At 40.6% G+C, this 22,293-nt stretch overlaps 1 protein-coding gene across 2 annotated transcripts in view; it reads right to left on the bottom strand.

Annotated features, from left to right (window-relative positions):
• Positions 1-21,805, bottom strand: part of PQLC1 (PQ loop repeat containing 1) — a 60,258-nt gene extending 38,453 nt beyond the window's left edge. Inside the window, exons 1-3 of one of the 2 annotated variants that reach the window (XM_027675992.1) lie at positions 21,468-21,805; positions 13,783-13,916; positions 9,504-9,557 (exon numbers count right to left, since the gene is read on the bottom strand). In XM_027675992.1, the coding sequence (XP_027531793.1) occupies positions 9,504-9,557; positions 13,783-13,916; positions 21,468-21,670 (391 nt within the window). In that variant the 5' untranslated portion in view covers positions 21,671-21,805. The remainder of the gene's footprint in view (positions 1-9,503; positions 9,558-13,782; positions 13,917-21,467) is intronic. The other variant, XM_027675993.1, reaches the window with a different exon arrangement.
• Between the last annotated feature and the right edge of the window lie 488 nt (positions 21,806-22,293).

Raw genomic sequence — 22,293 nt, 5'->3', positions numbered from 1 at the left:
ATATTATGTTAGCTTAGACATCCTACTGTCACACCAGCTCCTTGTAGCACCATTTTAACTGGGACCAAGTGAGTGCTGCCACCCAGCTCAGCACTTCGGGTCACCTCACAGTCCATTCCTCCCACTCCATACACTGCAGTGGGCATGGTTATCTCAGTAGGCTCATTTCCAACAGACTAAGACAAACTGCAAACAGAAGCAAAAGTCGTGAGCAAATGATGCCCTCAAGGCCACAATGTATCAACTGAGCAGCTTTTCAGAGTGACATGTCTGTCTTTCATATGGAGTCCATGTTCGAGGGTCAGCAGCAGAAACTGAAAACAAGCTATGCCGCCATCTCCTGTACAGGACATAAGTTTGATGTTAACAGATGTTGACTTTGACGATGAGTTTATGTGTTGAACTGTTGATTCTATACCACTTACATAAATGCAAATATAAGGTTCTTTAAAAATACATGAAATCTACAAAATGTGGATGTACCAGAATCTATAACAAGTTCTTAAAAATGTGCTGCAACCAGAATTTTTTTTCCCTAGCAAGCTGTCTAGACAATCCATTATGTCTGGGCAGCCAGCACTGGGCAACAGTGCTTCTTTAATCACACACCATGTCATGTAGACTTACAAACCACTTGGAAAATAAAAAAGTGAGCTATCCATGCATCTGTACTAACAACTAAAACCCGCTCAACTTGAAAGTTTATTCTGAACTCTCTGGGGAGTTGAGTTACCCTTTAAATATTTCTTTACTTATATCTTTTGCACTGAACTGGCAACTTGGCAATCATCCAGAAAACCACTGTTTCTTTTCTCACTTTTTTGCTTACAGAAACTGGAAGAGATCAGACAAGCAGCAAAGCAGGCTATCACAGTGAAAGCTAGATAACTAATTGTCACCATGGCTCTAAACTTGCCTCTTGCCTTCTTGCATTAATAATGCTTTAATGTGCTTTCACTGGTGAGGGAGGTCTGCCCCCTACAGCTCCTCAGCCCTGCTAGCAAAGCTGAGGGAGTGAAGCAGTACCCACAGAACGGGAAAGCAGGAATTTGGGAGTACCTAAATTTATGCAAGCCATCTGACACAGATGGGATGCGTGTGAGGGTATTGAGGGTGCAGGCTGGTGTCTTTGCAAGGCTAGTCTACCGTCTCTGATAGGTCATGGTATTGGGAGAGATTTTTCTATGACTGGGGAAAAAGTTTAAAAAAATGACACCTATCTTCAAGGAGGAGATCCAAGGAACCACAGGCCAGTCAGGCCAACCTCATCCCTGGCACGGTTATGGAAGAAGTCCTCATGGAAGTCCTTTCAAAGCACATGAACCACAAGAAGGTGACTAGGGCAGCCTGCAGGGCTTTACCAAGGGCAAACTGCATCTGATCAACCTGACTGACTTCTGAGAGGACTGGCTTTAAGGGCAAGAGGAGAGCAGCGGGTATTGTTTACAATGCCTTTAACAAGGCTGCTGACAGTCTTCTACAGTATCTTTATTAACAAAATATTGATTGGTAAGTGGACAATGAGAAAGGTAGAAAATTGGCTGGATCATCAGGCTCAAAGATTTTCCCTCTCAAAGGAAAAACATATAATTTATGACCAGTTACAAAGCAGCCCACAGTGATCAATACTAAAGCCTACGCTCTTCAATATATTTTATTAACAACCTGGATGATGATGAGTTCGTGAATACCAAATCAGGGAGAGTGGGCAATAAACAACTTCCTCACAAGGGGTAATGAAGGGGTAGGCACTTCTCTCTGGTGACCAGTGACAGGACCAAAGGGGAAGTTTAGGTTGGATATTAGGAAAAGGTTTTTCACCCAGAGGGTGGTTGGGTACTGGAACAAGCTCCCCAGGGAAGGGATCACAGCACTAAGAGCCTGACAGAGCTCAAGAAGCATTACCCCATGATCTTGTTTAAAGAATAAATCTTGCCATTTGGATCTAGATGTGACAATGGCATGTGACAAGCTCAACAAGTAGGTAACTGCAAAAACTTCTCACATCTGTCAAATTGAAGTGGCATCTTTGCTAGTATACATGTATATATGTTCCCTGATCTGCAGGACAAGCGGACAAAGCAATTTATTTGAACATTTAGATGTTTCATTGCTGTTGTTCTTAAGGCACGTAATTATTCTGGGTCCCACCATGAAGGAAAAGATTTTTGCAAAATCTCTCTTTATAAACTATTTCTACAGTTACCACCACAGCCCTGAAAGCAAGATCAGACTCCTCTCTCCAGCTGAGTGGTTCAGCAGGCAAGTTTTGGAAACCCCAGAGCACCCTCATGTGGCTAGATGTTGCTAGAAGCTCTCTTTCTTCCACCTAAATTGCATGCAACACAAGCAAAACTCATATTTTATTCACAGTAAATAGAAAAAATAAACACATAAACTCTCCCCACCACACCACCAACTGGAAGTGCTACTTGTGCCAGAAGTAGTATTTCTGCTGCCACACAGCTCTTCCAGCAGACCTTGTTTCAGTCTCCTTCCCACCACACTACATGGATGACAGGCCTCACAAGGACTGCTGGAGGGCCAGGCAGAGGCACCAGCAGCCAGAGTGAAAGTCCCGGGCAGCACACTCCAGAAACACAGCGCTGAACCTCCTGTGATACCTCTATGTATTACTGCTCGCTCCCAGATGGAGAGCAACCTTCACCACCTCTCTCTTTTCTCCCCATGTTAAAGGACAGATTTCCTTCAATTTAAGGTAATGCTGAAATTTCCTGGTAGCAGGTAAGGCTCAAGTCTGAACATAATGCTCTACCACAAAAAAAATCTTACTGAAGCCATTCTGACTCTGAGGAGATTTTACGAGTCTGTGGTTGGCTGTTTTCCCTACTGCCTGTAAGCTCAAAAATTAAAGGGAGCTAAATAATACTTTCAAAATGTGGTAGCAGCAAAACCAGAACACCATCCTCCAGGTTCTCTACTCTGATCACAAGTAAACACAAGTAACATCTTCTTCTCAACTCTCTGTTTTAGGGATAGAGAAGATGCACATTTTTTACCACCAATGACCAGAGCCAAATGAATTAACATGTGATACAAAACATTATAATGCTCATATGGCTGACAAAGGAAATTACAAATATTTTATTTAAAATCCCACAGAACTTTGGATTGGAAGAGCCTTCTGCAGGACATCTAGTCCTGCCAGTTCAAAAGTAACCTGTTAAAAATTTAAAATCAGAGGACATTTCACTTTACAAAGTGGTACTTTGAACCCTTCAGATTAAGAATGGGTAAATTTTTAAACTATCATGAAGAACCAGTTTGACTACAAGTTACTGTGTGCACTACAATAAAATATAAGCAAAATGTTATTGTCCACATTACACATGAGATCAGAATAACACCTTAAGGCTTTGGAGTTTTCAGTTTAAGAACCAAAAGAAGTTGTGGGTAGCAGCTCCAATTTCTCAAGTCTTTTGAAAGAATACTTTCTACAATACAGCCCTCAAAGCACAAAGATGCTATCTGTACTTCTCACTGAATGTAAAATATTTCATTTAGTGTATCAACTGGGCTGGTGAAAAACGTTGTGTGTATGAAACAACCACCCGTCACCAGCTCCCACATAAAAACTTAAGGAAAGGCACATTACTGGCCAGATAAGGTTTTTGTTGTCAAAGATGCCATCTCTGATTAAAGTCTCAAAGAACTTTTTTTGTCAAGTTGCCAAACAAGAAGTCTGGAAACTAAAATTCATTCAACGGTTATTAAAAATTATAGACACTCTAGAACTGATGGCTTCACTGCACGCTAAAAATATAACCTGAAATGTAACTCGCCCATCCACATTCCATGGTGGGTGTTTATTCCATTCTCAGCCCCACAGGGAACAATGACCTGACAGGTGGCAACATTCTTCTCACTTAACTGGTCTAGTAAACAAGTTAAACTTGGGGAAAACATAGCTTCCAAACTGAAGAGATCTTGAAGCTCACTGCTTCTATTTCAGACCTGCACAATGCACACTTTGTCCCCAAGTTGTCTGTTAAAGGCCATTACCTCTCTGCCTACCAAGTCTAGTTTCAACCTAAATGAAGGTAAAATATATTACGTTCCAATCCAAAGCCTGAAATCAGAAGGAACCTGTTCAACCATCACTGTGCTAACTGAAATCCTGGAAAAAGGATTAAGTGTTACTACCCAAACAAAACCCCTCTCCTCTCTGAGTTACACTACCTATACAAAGAAAACAGCAGGTCAACAGTCAAAAAAACTATTTACCTGGCAGATACAGGTCACTCCACTTTCAGATGAGTCAGACTCAGTAAGAATTCAGCAGGAAGTATACTGACTAAGAACATAAGACTGCAACTTGAAAAAAAGGACCCATACAATAACATGACATAACAGGCACTCCACAGATCTCCCATACCAACAAACCAGCAAGGAGAATTAAGACATAAGCCCTTGGCATTTCTTGGACTCTGAAAAAACACTGCCTTATTTTTGCATATAAACCACATTTCATCACCTTACCTTTCTCCAAGAGGAAACTCAAACATCTGTGTTTAGATAACATAGGCCTGTGGTATGAGACACCCTATCGAACATGCCTGGGACTCCTGCCCTGCTCTGGAGTAGATCAAAACACAGTAGATCCTGTCTGTGCTGGCTCACACATTCATCAAGTGATCACAGAAAGTGTAAGCAGCAGGTTCAAGAGGAGGAAGCAGGGATGCCTGGAATTACAGAGTTCGTCTAGGCATGATGAAGCCCTACTTTCCTGGAAATCTCTGAATATTTGCCTGTCGATGGGAAGTAGTGAATTAAATCTTTATTTTGATTTGCCTACATGCACAGCTTCTGCTTTACCTATGAAAGTGTCTTTATCTCAACTCAGGAGTTTTCTGACTTTTACCCTTCTGATTCTCCCCTCCAACCCACTGCAAGGGAGTGAGTGAGCAGCTCTTTTGTGCTGAGCTGCCTACTGGGGTAAGCCCATAACACAGGGACAGAAGTGTGATTCTTTGTGGTTTTACTACAACTACTGATGTTATGTCTGCAGTTCATAAATGGAACAATGTATCTGAAATCAGTTTAAGACTTGGAAGCTTGGATACTTTATGTATCACTCATGCATGTCAGTCTCTTCCACTTCTATTGCCAAGGTCATCCATGTCTCCCACAAACAGAAAACACCTTTAGCCTTTCTTAAAGTGGCCACCTTTATTCTCATGCAAGTCACCACTTACCTCTCAGGTATAAAACTCCTAGATGCCATGCATTCCCAGAGTGACCTGCCAACTAGATCCCTTACCACAGCATCTCTAAGTCTGTGGACATATTTACTGCAAGCCCCCCTCTCCCCTCCTGCTCCTCCCTCCATAGCCATGTGGCCCAGCTGCCTCCAGCATACGGAAATGGGAGAATAAAAGCAAATCCATTCCTTGACCACCATGGTCAGGAATGTGCTTTTACATAGAGCTCTATGTTCCACCGGGTAACAAGCATGCAGGAAACAGACTGGCCTTATGCCACCACCTCACTGAGGGGTGTGTGTTTCTGGGTCTCACCTTAAGGAAACTGCTAAGTGCCAGAGGGAGGGATCATAGCTGCTCAGAGGCCTCAGCAATCATCAAACATTCTTTGGATTTCTCCCTTTCCAGCTGTCTTTTCTGAAAGGAAAGTGTCTCACTGGAATACAGGATTTAATTACATAAACATATAATCCTGGGAAGAAGGAATATAAACCCCTCCATGATCATTTCCATGTTCAATTGTGACAGAGGTGTGACAGCTGCAGCCCAGCAATAACTATGCTTTTTGTTATGTATTTAAATGTCCCCTGTACAGGGAATTCAACTACTGGGCAGCATGGTATCAAAGTCACATACTTCCAATGAAACCAAAGTGCTGCCCACAACCAGCCAAGGAAAACTGTGTCTCTGCTCTATCCTCAGCTCTGCTCAGGTTGCCGGGGCCTGGACAGAGAAGCACATCGTGCATGTTACTTACAGAGCACCCATGGAATATCACAGCCCACGCCTCCAAGCCCAGTGCCCCTGCTGAACCCAAACAGACCAAACACTCTGAACAGAAGAAGCCAGACAGCTGATTAAATAAAGTTTACATCCTTCATGGCACATGTACTATATTAGTGCTGTTCTAGAATATGTCAACATTTAATTTATCACATGCCAACTGATGCCCTGAGTTAACTAAAGAGTGTGGACAAAAGGAGAGGTGAAAGCATGAGTTATTCACCAGGCTGTCACACTGCCAGTGGAAACCAAGTACCAGATGCCTGCAACTGCTAAATTCACATTACTGTTTCCTCTAAGTCTGTGAAGTCAACTACACAGGCACTTTACATTTTTCCACCTCTAAAAAAAGTAGTTGAAAATATTTTGCAACAGATATTTGGTGAATCTAAGTTTTTGTCATTTTATTACTATTGTTTTAAAATTTAATGTTACTTGATGAGGTTTTGTTTGGGTTAATAGCCAGGTTCAGGGTTCAGTAATATGTAAAGTTTTAAAACTACCTTCTGAGAAAGAAGGAGAATCCTTTAGAAGTGTCTTCTAAAATGTTTAACCACCTACCTGGGGGAAAAAAAAAATCAAACAAGTCACATCCACTTTGTGTCTCCCCTGCCACACCAATGAGACCACTCACAACAACTTCTAAGGCACAGCCTGTTTAGAGCAATGTTTAGTGTTTTGTTACTTGTTTAGTGTTTCTGTTACCCCAACTATCTCCAATACTCACAGGGCTCAATTATTCACATTTGTTTTAAGACACCTCATCAAGTAAATAAAACAAAAAAAAATTAAACATCACTCAACTGCAGGTTTGCTCAGCCTCAGCAGTTGCTTTGCTAACAGGCACTAAGTAGAACTAGATACCTGCATCAGAAAACATAGGGAATAAAGCATTATTCCTTCAGAACTAGAGCTACAAGTTTCTTCTTAATCCGTCCTTTGTCCAGGAAAAAAGGGGGAAGAATTTTATTTCTGTATGAAATCAGGAAACCCTACACTCTGGGGCCATCCTGTAAGCTTTATTTATTTTACTTAGGTCACTCAAACTGCATCAACCCTCTCCCACATCCTTAACTCTCCTCAGTACAGACTGCTAGAAAGTCACTTTTCAGAGTCATGTGTCAGAGATAAAGGCTTTTTCAGATAGCATGTGGAAAAACAGTGGCATTAAGTGGTTTGTTGGATTACTGACAATAAAACTAACCTAAAAGCAGTCCCGAGGAGCACAGCAGGAGTTCAGTGGCTATTCAGAGGGAGGCATCAAACAAACACCTCAGCACTTATCTAACAAGTTCACCTGAAATTCTCTGGTAGACCAGTACATTTTCAGATTAATCATTCAACAGCTCTGTAACAAAAATAGTGTTCATGGATAATCTTCAACTAGAAACACAATATACAAAGCGTTTACTACATAACCAGAAAAAGAAAGTAATATAATAATTTCTGAAGCTTAAAAATATACTGAATAACATTTTTTACAGCACTGAAATAAACAAGGGAAATTAAAAAAAAAAATCTGTTTTTCTTGAACAGAAGTTTTAATTAAAACTGACTAAAGGACACAGTGAGAATGCACTAGCATATGAAAGTATGGCAAATATTCCCCTTACCTAACGTCTAAGTGAGCTTCCCTAGAGCTGTAGCAAAACACAGCACTGCAGGACATAGCTCAGTTAAGCCCTCTGTAAATTGAAGTCTGACATAAAACACCATGCATCCCACTTTTTAAACCACCAGCACATACTTTTGTATGTACATTATACACAAACACCTCAAAACTTTTCTAATTTGTTTACACCAGTAAGAATTATCACATTTCAGACTTGCCCACCCCACTCTTTAAACTTCTGAGAGCAGTAGCGTAAGACTGTTTTGTTCCTTAGCGATAATTCCATTCATCCCATTTTGCTAAGCAATTTCAAAATGAACTTCAAGTAACACCTATTAACCAAATGTTTCAGACTTAAACCACATGGATTAAGAGCTATGGTGCTTTACTCTACAACCCTCATCTTTTTAAGCTATCAAACCACCAACTTTTTAACCCAAAAGACAAGAAAAAATAATCTGAAACAAATAGCAGATCATATTAAGTTACTTATTTCTGTTTAATTTTGACTACTTGAAGCAGATAGCTGTTTCTAGCTCTGACACTGTAAATAAAGCACTGCTGAATACTAGTAAAACACAAAAGGCATGCAGGCACAACGAAGACAAGACTGCTTAAACAGGACTGCTTAAACATTACATTCCATTGGTTAGTGTTGCAAGCCAGCGAGAATGACTACAAACTAGAATTAAAGACAAACAGAAAAAACAAATAGCTTGATACCAAATGCAGAAAAAAATGTTTTGAAAACATAAAAGGAAAAGGTGCTTTGCAAAATACTGGTATCAGACCAAAAAAAAAAAGATAAATTTCCCAAAGCATGCATTTTGCCCCTAAATCTCAAAGGGAGGATCCAAAAGATGAATCATTAAAAGAGAGTCTATTGAACCTTAACAGGTATGGTCTTATGGCTTCAAGAAAGCTTTCAGGTTAATATCACTCCTCAGTAGTGTTTCTCAGAGCTAACTCCAGTTTAATTAACTGTATGTTGAGAAATATAGAACTAGAGCTTCTCCGTTTGTGGCAGTAATGCTCTTCTTTGCCCTGTACATTTTGAGTTGACTACTTATGAACTCAAGAATTCCAACAGAGCACAACTGGTACCAATGTGAGATTCTGAATCAATTGAATTAAAATCAACTTTGGGGAACTTCTGTGTCTCTAGTCAGTATAACTTCTTCGATGCAACACCCCAACTTATTTAGAACAAAATTACCATGACTTGACTTAAACTACTAAGAGTTGAAAAATACTGCAAAGCTGGTTTGTACCTAATATTTCCTCTTCCTTAGGGAAATCAAACAACATAGATTCCAACTCTGAAATCAAGTGTTACTAGTTACTAAATAACAATTTTGAGTCTGCTCTAATGAAAGAGAGGAACAGGCAAATTTCACAAGGATTCAGGCATTTTGCTTGAACATTAAGTGTTGTGTGAAATTTCTTGTCTCGCATTCTGAACAATGGTGAAAGATATTTCTGTATTTTTCATAATTTCCTCTAGAGTTAGAACTGAAGGAAGGCGACTGAGTCTGAAGAGGTGGATCTCTGCATCATGTAATATTTTGTTTGTCCAGCCTGAGGAATGAATAAGGAAGATACCACTGAGACACACAATGTGGTCAATTCAACTGTCTTCAAAGACTTGGTTTCTGAAATAGAGCTGAAAGCATCTTTTCCTCTATGAATATTAAAAGTGGGCAAGGGAAAATTAAAAAAAAAAAAATCAGACACCAGGTTTTAGTATGTCAAGAAAAGGTAATGCAAACGTTCTTTAAAGAAATGATCATGCAATCATTTCCAAAACTGGTCACAAAAAGTAGCAAATCATGAACTATGTAGTTAAGAGGACAACTTCATGCAGAATGGGTTTGTACAGTACATACCCAGATAGGATCTCTTGGGAGGTGCTTTGATTTCTTCATCCTTACTATCTGCAGCTACATAAAAAATAATTGAGGGGGGGAAAAAAGAAAGGAAAGACAAACAGACTTTTATAATTAAATGCAACAGAGGTTATTTTAGTTTAGTCAGTTAGTACACTTTACTTATTAAAAAACAATAGCCAAACCAAACCATGTTAGAAATTTTAATCCCCATGCTTTCTAGAAGGCTCCCACCCCATGATGTTAAGATAGGGTCAAGCAGTAGGAAGTCCCAGAAGAGTCTCAATGCACATCCCTACAACAATGTACCCAGGAGGGGAAAATAAAGGCTTAAAAAACAATGGAACAGACAGCTTGATTCTTACTTTAGACCATATAAACTCTTACTTTTCATGATCAGAAAAAACAAGCTGTTATCTCAGCAACACTGAATGTGTAGGCATGTATGTATAAACAGCTGAGACAATACAGTTGCCCTGTCTCCAGTGGAAAATGCTGTTCTAAAATACTTTCACAAAGCCCATCATCAAATATAGAACAGACCTCATCTGTTCCCGTGCTGCATGCTAAACTTTCACTCTAACCCTCCTCTGCCAGTTGAAAACCGTGTATTACACAAGAGTGTTTTCCAGTGCCAAAAACTCTTCAAGGGATCAGAGTGCTATAATAAGATACAAGTTATAAAGCAGATTAGGAAACTAGCAGTTGGAAGGCAGACAAAACTGGAAGAACAATCAGAGGAAATCATCTTCATGTAAAAACACAAGAGCCCATGTTCTGCTTACAGAGCCTGGGCTGCAGTACAGTAAGGAGAGTCTGTTTTTAACAAATGCTGTCCACTAGTTTTCAGTATAGTTCATACACTCAGGGGGTTCAAAATCTGTCACAATGTCTTGGTTATGACTGAAATCTTTGTTGAAGAGGCGTGGAAGGATTATTCATGGAAAGAGAGAAAAGGTTCTTCATAGACTGTCTGTCTCCATGAATACAGAGAGACTGCTCTGGCCTGCCAACATTTTCAAAACCGATCAGATGTTTGCAGCTGTCTGTATCTATGACCACCTTGCTTCAGCCACCTCTTGATTCTCAAGTCAAAACACAGCACATGCACATTTTGCTTTTCAATATTAAGCTCTTTAGCAAGCCCCAGAAATAAAACACTTTGAATAAAACAACAACAAAAAAACTGCCACTGAAACCTGAATCTTTCTGCACTGAACAAACAACGCAGTATATATACAGATGCACAGACACAAATTTAAAAGTTGAGAACAAATTAGGAAAGCTATTGTTACCACAACAATGGTACCAGAAGATCTCCATTAAAGCAGTTAAAATGCAATTAAAGTAATGCTAAATACAGGACAAAATATGAGGTATTTTTCATGCCTGCTGATTTTATCTGAAGACTCCTTCTTGTAGCTTTCAAAGCATTCATATGCAGGAAAGAGAACAATCCTATCACTCGAGGTTTTAAAATCAAGTTGGGAGTATTTGTTGTTTTCATATTTTGCTTGTTTGGGGTGTTGTTTTTTTCCCCATCCGAACTGTTAAAAACAGGTTACACAGTCCAAGTTCTAAAAAAAATAATAAAACAGTTGGATATATAAAAAGGACTTACTCTGTTTTTTGATCAGTACTTGTACTAGAAGGATAAAGTTTATGTATCCAAAACAAAAAATCAGAGAAGGTAGCAGCAGCACAAGATGGGCTCCATCATTTTCAACTTACTTTTACTTTGTAATACTAAAAGTGCAGGGGGGAAATCCCATAATTGAGAAATAACTGAGAAAAGGAAAAAAATTAAGAAAACTTGGATAATCTTTTTAAGTTCTCTATATAGAGTCTACAAAAAATAATCAAACATTACTAGAAAGCATCTAAGAAGACTGCATTTATCGTGCTATGATAGTTACCCTACAAACGAAAGCACAAGCAAACGAAAGCACAAGCATTTTGACTGAATGGCTTTATGCCTATATTTGAATTGCTATTGATATGTATTTTAACCCAGTTACACCACAAAACAGGTTAGAGAATACAGAACAAGCTTGCCAGGATTTGAAGAGACTGCTTTGGAAGGCTTCAAGATAGGAAGTAGATTCCCTCTGAACTAGTTATTACTTAAGGGACCTTATCTGTGAGAATAGTAAAACAAAAGAAAAAAAAAGGCAACTCCCAGATCATTCAAAACACACTCGTAAACATATACTTCTGTGACTTGGAGGAAGGATTACATTTAACAGTAATTTAAGAAAACAGCAAACTCCCTTCCACTGAAATATACTTTCTAAATATTTTAGATTATTTTGCAGAAACATTCAAAGGGAAGATAGAAGTTAAAGAAGAAAAATGTTTAAAATTAAGGCCAGCCATGTGAGAAATAATACATTACATTATCATACAGAAATTGTGTACCTTCCCTTCAGGATTCTGCAAGGTTAATCAAAAACACTGACTTCAAACATAGCTTTTCACTGTCCCAGTAAGCTATGAGGAAAGAAAGTAAGTATACAGATTTATCAGCTTGCCTGAAACACCATAAAATTGAAGAGATAAGATAAGTGTAGGACTAGAAACACAGATCTTACTCCTACTCATACTGTGCTTGAAACATATCATTCTGTCTAGCTTGAAAGGAGCTTTGTACACATCTATATTTTTATTGTGAGCCATCATATAGTTGTCCTTACTAAAAATCAATCCCAGGTAAGAAAAATAATTTAACTGTTCTCAAAGTTTGTGGGAGGATGCAAGCCTTTCGATGAAAATAAATAATTAGGGTCCACAAATAGGTAAAATCCGTCTCTCTAGCAAATTCCACATGACAATCTGAGTTTCTGGAAAAAGGACCAAATGACACAATGCAACCTTAAGGAGTTTCTATCATCTGGCAAGGGAAAGACTGATTATCCTTTAGAAGACTGTATGTCTTTCAGGGAGAGTAGTTTAAAGAGTGCTGTATACTAAACTGAAAAGCCTCCCTTTTTGTCCAAAGGTTACCAAAGCAGCTGCTGCAGTGTGCGTGTGTAAATGTGCACAAGGATAATTTCCTCTCAGAAAAGGCAAACAGAGAAACCTCTCTGTCAATCCACTAGCACAGAGAGCAAAGGAGGAAGAAAGTATACGTGCCCCTCCCAAATGTTTCCCGGATTTTAACTGCTGCTAAATCTGGCTGAAAGTAGATTTTAAGTCATTCATCCTGCCAGACTGACAACCCCTGTGAACACAGCAGCTTGTGTTTGGAAGCTGGAGTACAGCTCCTCTTCCAGATGAATTCACTTACCTGAATAGTTTCACACTACACTCCACAATGAGCAGGAATGGAAGTAGCTTCCTTAGCTATTAGGTAAATTACCCTACTGCACAGCAAGTAGCTGCTGCCTTCTAATGATGGCTATGGATATCTGGAATTGGATCAGACCCTCAATTATTAGGGAGTGTGGAAGAGAACAGATGGAGGGCATAAATTATACATCCATAATGGCAAAACAACTGACAAAAAGCTGACAGTGTTAATTCTGTTCTTGTTGGTAATAAGCTGTTACATAAAATATTGTAAGTCAAAGTCAACACAGAGAAACAAAAACCTACCCCTCTCACATTTCTTATCTGGGGGTTAAAAAACAGGTACTTTCTACAAAGCCTGAACATTTTATTAAATAAAGAATAATACTCTGGCCTGACTGAAATTATCAATGCCTAAAAATTAACAAATAACCAAAATAACAAATATGTGAAAATTCCCACAAATCCCAACTAATCCCACACTAAAGCCTCAGGGTACACAAAAAGAGATAGTTTTGCAACTATATGACAGCACCTCCTCTTTCGACAGTCAATAACTCAAGTAAGTAGAAAATTAGTTTCATACAAAAGCAAATGTTTGCAATAAATTGCAATAAAATAAAATTTCAGATGATAAAGTATAATCATAACTATGAACTTAGTACAAACTACAGCTAAAGAAAATAACTTCTTATTCCAGCCAGTATCTTAAAAAACAACCCAGGTTAGCACAATGGCATAACAACCAGCTCTATATTCAGAGCATGATGTGAAATATTAAGGAAAACTCCAATTTCTAGACTGAACTGAGATCCATCTGTACATATTTACCTGAAAAAAAAGCTGTTTCAAAAAAGAAGTTTAGAAAGCACTACCCTGAATTATCAAGAAAAGAGACTGGATTGCAATTCAGATAGAACTTTTGTACAAAATACAGCGCACTATACTTTCAAAAACATTTATCCTGCAAAAGCCAGCTCCCATCACTGACCTGCAAAAGAGCGGCGTTTTATGTTTAGCTCATTGGACACTCGTACTTCAGTGCACAGCTTCAGCATCAGTAACATTGTAATGATCATGATAATGCTTTGCCACAAAAGAGGGGATTCAAAACGCCTTCCAAACCTAAAAAAAACAGAAAAGAAAATACATAATACATTTAAGCATGTGGAAAGGGAAATGCTAATAGCAACAGGTATGAAAGGTTGAGGAAGTTGAAGTTACCAGCCAAACCTAGATGAACATACAGTAGCTCAGAGCAGGAGTATCTGACAACCTTATTTTAACTGATCCTAGAGATTCTGAAGCCAGAAGCTTAAGACTTTGTTTCCAAAGCCAGCAGCATGCCTATTATTTCGAAAGGAGAACCACATTCATGAAGCGGTCAAGTCAGTACAGAGAGACCAGAGGGTTATGCCACATTAAAACCAATTATGTGTGCTCTCCACATACACACTCGGTAGATTCCACATGGACTTCTGTGCAAATCTTACCTTTCTGAATTTTTCAATTTTTAATGTGAAGGCATAAAGACAATAGCACTCTCCCTATAAAGAAATAAATACCCACAGCCCTGTCTGCCTCTAGACATCTGAGTGGAAAGACCAGGTCTGCAGAACACACCAATTATTTCATCAATTTTTGTCTTATTTGGACCAAGATTGGCAGAAGTAAAGAAGTACAAATGATGTTTGATGGGGACTTCTGAGCACTTCCTGCACAAAACAGAGGTAAACTCGTATTGTGGCCAGCCTTGACTGAAGACCTTACTCTTATGTCATTGCACAAGATCCTGCCACAGGAAAATGAGAACCCTTCACTGAAGATCAGTGATGCTCCAAGCTCCTCTTTCTACATTACTTGATGAAAGCTCATCAATCCCCACCACACACTCAGTAAGTGCATTACAGGTAAAGGGTGGAAGCTTTTCATATGCAGCCCTCAAAGTATAGTGCATTACAACAAGAAAGTTGCACACACATCACAGTGAGCTGCTTCTCTGTGCTTATTTCTGCCAGGTATTATGCCTTGAACACAGAGGCGCTGAGGAAGTGATTTGGTGAAAACACATTGCTATGCTCCTTCAGCCTGCACCGTGAGGCATGAAGGCTTTCTAAATTTCCTAACAGCACGGTTACTACGGTCACTCTGACCACATCATGCTAACTGAGTCCTAAGCCTCACAGGCATGGCAAATATTACCCTCCTCTTCACAGATCAACACAACATACTCATACGAAATACATCTTCCCAAACACCAAGGCCCGAAACAAGTCTTGCAGGCAACACCCCCCTTTAAACTAGGTCACATACACAGGAAAACAAACAGCTGCCAGCTGCAGAGCAAACACAACATGGCCTTCACCACACTACCCGGATAACAAGACTAGAGGGAATACCAGCGTCAAGGACCACTGTTGGGTTCTTGAAGCTGTAAAAGCAAAGCCAGAACACTCATTTTGCTCTGGGTCATGGACACAAACACCACTCCAAGCTGCTTACCTACTTTGCATTGATATTAGGGCCTGCCGAAGCAATACTAATCCAGTTTAAGACTCCTCAGGCCAGCCTGAGCCAGGAGCGCTGTGAGATGTAAGCCCTGCAGGGAGAGCGTGCTATTCCATGTTTTGTTTACTATCTGCCTTGCAGACATTATTCCTGCCTATGCCTAAGTAAGAGCTGGGAGAGGAGGAACATCAAAGTAATTAAAGTATGATACCAGAGAGAGATGAAGAGCCTTAGGATACTATAACAGGTTTGCAGAAATATGAAGCCTGGAAGTCCTAGGGTGAGGGAGTCACCACTATTATTCTGCATTTTCACCCCATAACTACAACGTTGCATCATAAAGTGAACAGTGACACTTGGAGAATACAGGGAACTCAGACTTCATATGTCAGACTACACTGTTTACTTTGTTTGTAAAAACAAAAAAACTCTTTATTTCCTGTACTAGTCAAATGCACAAATAAAGGGAGGAAGGGGCTTACATTTTATCAGTATTTCCACAGCCTTAAAATGACTCATGCATATTCAGGGTGATGAAGACAAGAGAAGTGAACATTCAAGCCAGAGCAGAGACTAACTTATCATTTAGAAAACTACTTAATTCCATTGGTACAATTCAATCCTGTTGCAATAATCCTGCTATTCCAGTCCTGGGCCTACTCAAAACAGCAAATGCCAATTGTGTAAAAGAAGCCTAAACTAGACCAAACACAAAAGATTTCCTTATCTCTTTTCCTAAGACATCTCTGAAAAGAAACTGACTGTTGTTGGTGCAAACAGATCACCATTGCCCTGCTTCCTCCTACACTCCTGGATGCTGTTTCAGCTTCCACCCATTGCATGCTATAGACTTTTCCTGGTCTTTGGGAAGTTACAGATTCTAGGCAACATGGAAAGCACACAGGATATTCCACACATCACCAGGACCATGACAGACAGCCCACGGTAGCAGCATGGCAGCTGTCCTGAAAGACGTCCAACGGAATTACAGAATTTAATCAGCAGGAAGAACAAGAAACAAACTAGTTTTGCAACAGGATCTTTTGGTATGAGTTTCTTCTTGATATGTAAACTTACAAGACTTTATGGTAAACATCCCAAGCTCTTCACTTGGGCATACAAAATTCCACTTTACTTTCTGCACAGAAGAGCAATGCATTTTATCCCTGCTCTCCAGCACTTATAAAAAAGGAGGAGGAATTGAATAACACTTTTGCTCTCAATATCTGAGCAAGATTCCACCAGCAGGCCATATGTAAGGCAATCTTTCAAAGTTCTAGTCACACTGTCAGCTTGATTTATACCATCATCCCACATTCCCCACATGGTAAAAGCTGGCAAGATCCATTTTAGTAACAGAAGCCTTAAAAGCAAAAGTTTCTCTTTTTCACAGAAACTCCTACAAACAGACATCACTGCTCCACTTTCTGAAGCCAAAGCAACACCGGATAGCAGAGACCTGATCCACACGTGGCACTACAGTTGTTACAGCAACTCCATAGTTCTCATCTTTTCCCTGACTGTCAGAACTTCTTCCCACAGTTTGTCTTAAGGCAACTGTTTTGTGAGAAAAACTGCAAAATTGGATGGTTTTATTTTCTGTTGTTTGGATTTCTGTGGCATTGCTGTATGAGGGTTAGGACAGTGGCCTGCAGAATTGCATCTCGAAACCTTTGGAAAGAATATTGCCTTCTTGGAAAATATACAAACCATATTATACGATGACATACATTTTACAAAATGCAAAACTGAAAAAAAAGTCCAAAAACTTCTGGGAATAGCAGGGAGCATAAGTACTTTTGGCTGCACTTACTCAAGATACAAACAAAAATGCCTACTCTGCTGATTTCTAAGAAATCTGCAGTTCCTTTTCCTCTAGCTATTTACTCTGATTTTAATATGAAAAGAAATCAAAATTTATCTCATCATAAGCTCAGTTTGAAAAAAGAAAGGGCGAAGAGAGGGGGAAGAGACAGAGAACTCACAAGTAAGTTTTTCTGCATCCTCCACCCCCAACCGATTATACAACTCTCACCCGCCTTCTTGTTCCTGTTCTTGATCATGACAATACAAAGCTACTCAGCTGGTAGACTGCAGGCCACACAAACCCAGAAGGTATGTCCATCTTGGTCACAACTGAGCTCATGTGCCACAAGGGAACTCTGAAGCCATCCCACAACTTCTAAAACAGCCTAGGACAGCTTAAACAGATAATTAATCACCTCAAAGCTAAAGCATCAGGTTATCCCTTGAGCAAGAAAACAGAGCTAATTCAGGAAGTACAGTAAGACATATGCTAACAAAAATGTTAATGAAGAGTTTAATTAAAAATGCAGAGGGAAAAAAATTGCTATCAGATTTTTTTGGAGCAGGCCATACACCTTCACATGTACCAGAATTACAAGGGCATTGAGTTTTGCACTGCCTCTCACTCTCTATCCAGAGCGCAGACCTTCTCCAGACTGACCAGTCCAGAGAAACACTGACTGTGGGGCTGGAGAAGACAGACAGAAAGAGCAGAAGGACTAGAACAAAGGAACAGCTGATGCAATAATAAATCATGTCCAGCAGTTATACTGGCAACCCAAAATAAACATTGCTTTGATGTGTTATATAAAATTGTAACAAAAGATTACCACTAAAAATAAAGTTAACTTGGTATCAAGTTTAGTACAGCACAAAATCTACTTTTCACACTGGTAAACAGACCCCACTGTGTGATGCTGTGAGAACAAACTGTCTACTTTTCAATTTTTATCTTTTTTTTAAATTTTGTTTTTTTAAGAATCCTCTTTAAAAGGGCCCAAGACTTCATCAGGGTCAAACTTCTAGTTTCTTTTTCCTAAACAAAAGCCATGTATGCATAAACAAAATTAAGTAGAATCATGCCCATTGCTATACATACACAGATTTTATTCTTGCAGACCAGCCTTTTCCCAGTGTTTCCACAGTTCTGGCATGTAACTCATTGTTGGAAAACAGTAAGGCCAAACAAACATAAGCAAAAATGTCTCTTTAAAGATGACATTTTGAGACATCATGTAAAAGAAAAGCATGAAAAATTCCCTAATGGGTAATGTGTTACTGTCATCACTGGCAAACTAATGTTCTTTGAACACACCCTGAAACTAAGGGATTAGATGGAAGAAAAACAAGGAGGAGAGGCATTTCACTGAGACTTCTTGACTTTAAAAGATGGCTTACCATTGGAGACAGTCTAATTAGAGGAACCGAATTTGTGAAAACAGGTAACTCAAAACAGGATTGTTATCCTTGATCTCAGTAGTACTTTGTTCATTGACTACTGTCACAGTGCAACACACCAGCTGCAAGTCTATTGACACATAAAATACGCCAGAAGATTAGGAAGTAAATACTCTACTTGGAGGGGACACAAAAGATCAAACTTCACCCACTGCAAAACCAGACGTTAAATTGAAAAAAAAAACCCTCTGAGATAAACAAGTACAGTTATAGGAACATGTGGAATATGTCATTTCACAACTTGAAAATGAGGGAATTGCCCTCATAGCTGTGGTGAACAAGTAGGGACATAGGGCAAGGGTGGGAACTGGGTCTGTTCTGAGTGACAAAAATACAGAGAGACCAGCACTACTCAAGAGTGAAAATACAGAGGCAACCTGGCATAAAAGGCAGGAACTGTCTGTTCTGTAAGCCTCAAATTCAATATACAAAATTCAGGGAAAATCTCAAAGTAACAACAGAAATGAATTATAGAAGTGTCTTTGAAGTGAAAAACAAAACAAACAAAAAACTTATCACAAACATCAGCCATCCTAAGAAATAATTAAGCCCTGAAAAGCAACTCTATTAAAACTTAAAAAGTTTTTAAGGTCTACCACTTTAAGTATTTATTTTTGGATCAGGGTGGAGGGGAAGTCAGGAAGCATGACTGGCTCAAATCATGTGCTTAATAACCAGGGGTAATGAAGAGAAACTAAAACCAATTGCAAACAGCAGCTATACGGCAGTAAAGTTTTCAGAAGTGAGACATAGATTAAGACTTGGTTTGCTGAAGGGAAGGAAATACCAACTGGTAAAAAAATTATACACAGAACAGAGTTGCTTGTAGGAACAGTTCTGTTCTGGCACCAGAATGGATTTAAATGACTTTATAAATTTAGAACAAAATAAACAAAAACCTTTTCATTCCCTCCAATTAATATTACATACACAACTAATATAATTCTGCTGTTCTGTCATATGATCAAGAGATTGTGTACCAAATAATGCATCAGCCATAGGTGACATTAACCAATTAATGCAAAAACTGAATTGCCAAGCTGTTCTATGGATGCATTTTAACCATGTTCACAGAAATAAGAGGCTCTTGCTCTATTATCTTTCTTTAATCATCCATATGCCCAAGGATAACATCCAACCTCAGTGCCGCTTTCCTGACTTACTGGTGTTTATAATTAACTACCAGGGATGCCCAATTTTTTTAAGTAGACAAGCAAAATATTCTCAGGGAACATTTAATTATCATTATGCAAATACTCTTTTGTCTTTTAGTTTCTATAAGTACCGACAGCAAGGCTTCTGCAGGCTCATGCCTACGTTTCCCCACAGAGTGGGCATGTGCTGGGTGAAACCATTCCCTGCCAAGCTCCAAGATGACCAGAGCCTACATAGTGCTTATACATGCCAGGAAGTGATACTATTATGTGGCTTAAATACTCACAGTAAAAAAATCACATACTCCTATCAATATAACTGCATTCTCTCTCTTTTGAAGTGTTGGCAAATCATTTAACATTGACATAAATTACAACTTTTCATTACTCGCAGTATTTATTCTTCTGCACATCTCCTAACCAGGTGTACTTAAAATCAATTCATATTAAAGATTTTTCATAGTCTTCCATAGTCTGCCTCCCTTAAGAGATGCATTCACCTGGGTTACCTAGAAACTGCCAGCATCTCCATTCAGATGTAAGTACTTTGCGTATTTTGCCTATCTCTGGTGGAACAAAAAATTAGACAATTTCTATTTCTCAAACTGTTAACTCAGGATTTTCACTTCTCCTCCCCTTGACAGTTCCTCTACTTCCCTTCTGCTCTCTGCTTTCTCCAAGAGCTGCTTTTCTCCCCAGGAAAACCCAGGTCCAATGCAACAAGTAGCTCTGATCTAGCAATGACTTCTCCATTTGATTGCCAGCTTGCGGTGCCAAGAAAGGGCCCTTGTTTTCCTACTCCAGTACAGCACTTACGTGTCACATTTGGCTGTAGAAGAACCCAAGAAGCCATTACACAGAAGGAGGGGAGCTTTAGAAAGAAACTGGAAACCAAAAAAAAGGATGCAGCCTGTCACCTATCAGTTCTTCATGGATTACAAAGCAGTATTTTGTAGTCAAAATAGAATCAGAGAATAACTGTTCTTAATTGCAGTAACTTCCCAGACCATTTCATGTTTGGTTTCCCATGTACATTCCCAGTGTTGTATCATCTCTATTATTAGAGGTAATGAGTAAGACGTTAATAGAATTAATTCATAGAAATCATACCCTAATAACATTTTCTTTGTCCAGTGGCACAAGAGCTAAATATGGAAACAAACTTGCTTTTTGAAATACTGAAACTGGTGTTAAAACCAAAAGGAACTTGCTTTGAAAGGCAGCCCACTTTTTGCCTGCTTATCCAAGAATTAATATTTTCATCTGTAGTTTTGCATCGGAGTTGTACAAGTGAACCCCCTCTGAAGCCAGCTGGCATCCCGGGAAAACGCAAGAACATACGGCAAGTGTTCCAGTGACGTTAATGCCAAATAGACACTAGAATAAGCATGCGGGGACCGAGGCTTTCACTCTAAGAATGGAGCTAGAGGGGCAGGGAAACGTATAACATAGTCAGCAAGCAAAAAGACCTGACTTCGCATAAATCTCTTTACCAACAAGTTAAAAAGTTACATCTTAGAAATCAGTGCACTGATAATCAGATTTGGCAAGGGGAACAGACCATGCTCCCGAGCCCAATTCATTCTACTTAAAACAGACTGACAAACTGATGGAAAGACAGTATTTTGATCTTCAACAGAGGGGGGAAAGTACGTAAAACACATTATTTCCTCAAATATTCCAGTCAAAGCTTTACAGCTAGCAACCAAGCAAGAATCTTTAGAACTGAGCAGACACACCATCAGCTTACCAAAAAAGTATCCGCAGAATGTTGGCGACCAGCAGCACCAGGCAGACGTAGGTGGAGAAGCCCTCGGCGTTCTGTGTCCGGCGGATGTCCCGGTACTGGGGGATGTAGGGCACCACGCCGCCGAACACCATGGCCCCCGCGGCGCCCCACGACACCAGCTGCTGCATGGGCACCAGCAGCCACTCCAGGCCGCCCGGCTCCATGCCGGGGGGACGCGGGGAGGCGCTCAGACTGAGGGATGACCCGCCGCAGCTCTCCGGCCGGGGCCGGTTCTAGCCGCGGGCGGGCTCCTGGCCGGGATGCGGCACCATGGCTGCGCCCTCTCCCGCGGCGCCCGGACCTGGGGAAAGGAACGGGGCGTCAGTCTGGCTCTGCCAGAGGCTGCTTCGGCCTCTGTCGGCCGGGCGCTGCCGAGCCGGGACCACCGCCCTGCCGCGGGCGGGTGGGGGCCGCCACCGCCCACCGCCCCGGCCCGGCACTGCACAGGGGAAACCCGACTCTGGCACGGCAGCCAGCGCCGAGGAGACCCGCCAGCGGCCGGGGACGGCACAGACACACGGCGCTGCCGCCACCCCCGCCCAGCCGCCCGGTCGGTTCTCCGAGGGGGCTTCCCCGCCTCCATAACCCACCCGCGCGCTCCCCGCCCTGTGCATCCCGAGCCGCGCGAACATGCGCGTCCGTCTGTCCATCCGGCTGTCCATCCATCCATCCCGTCTGTCCGCCCGCCCCGCACCTGCTGCTCCCCCTGCCCCGTCCGCCGCCTCCATCCCCACCGCGCTCCGCGGGCGGGCAGTGCCGTCCCCGGGCGGCCCGTGACGCCACCGCG

The sequence above is a fragment of the Neopelma chrysocephalum genome, unplaced genomic scaffold (assembly GCF_003984885.1).
Source record: "Neopelma chrysocephalum unplaced genomic scaffold, ASM398488v2 Primary Assembly neopelma1_26, whole genome shotgun sequence".
Classification (NCBI taxonomy): Eukaryota; Metazoa; Chordata; class Aves; order Passeriformes; family Pipridae; genus Neopelma; species Neopelma chrysocephalum.
Note: the sequence above shows the minus strand (reverse complement) of the source record. Positions and strands in the feature narration are given on the sequence as shown.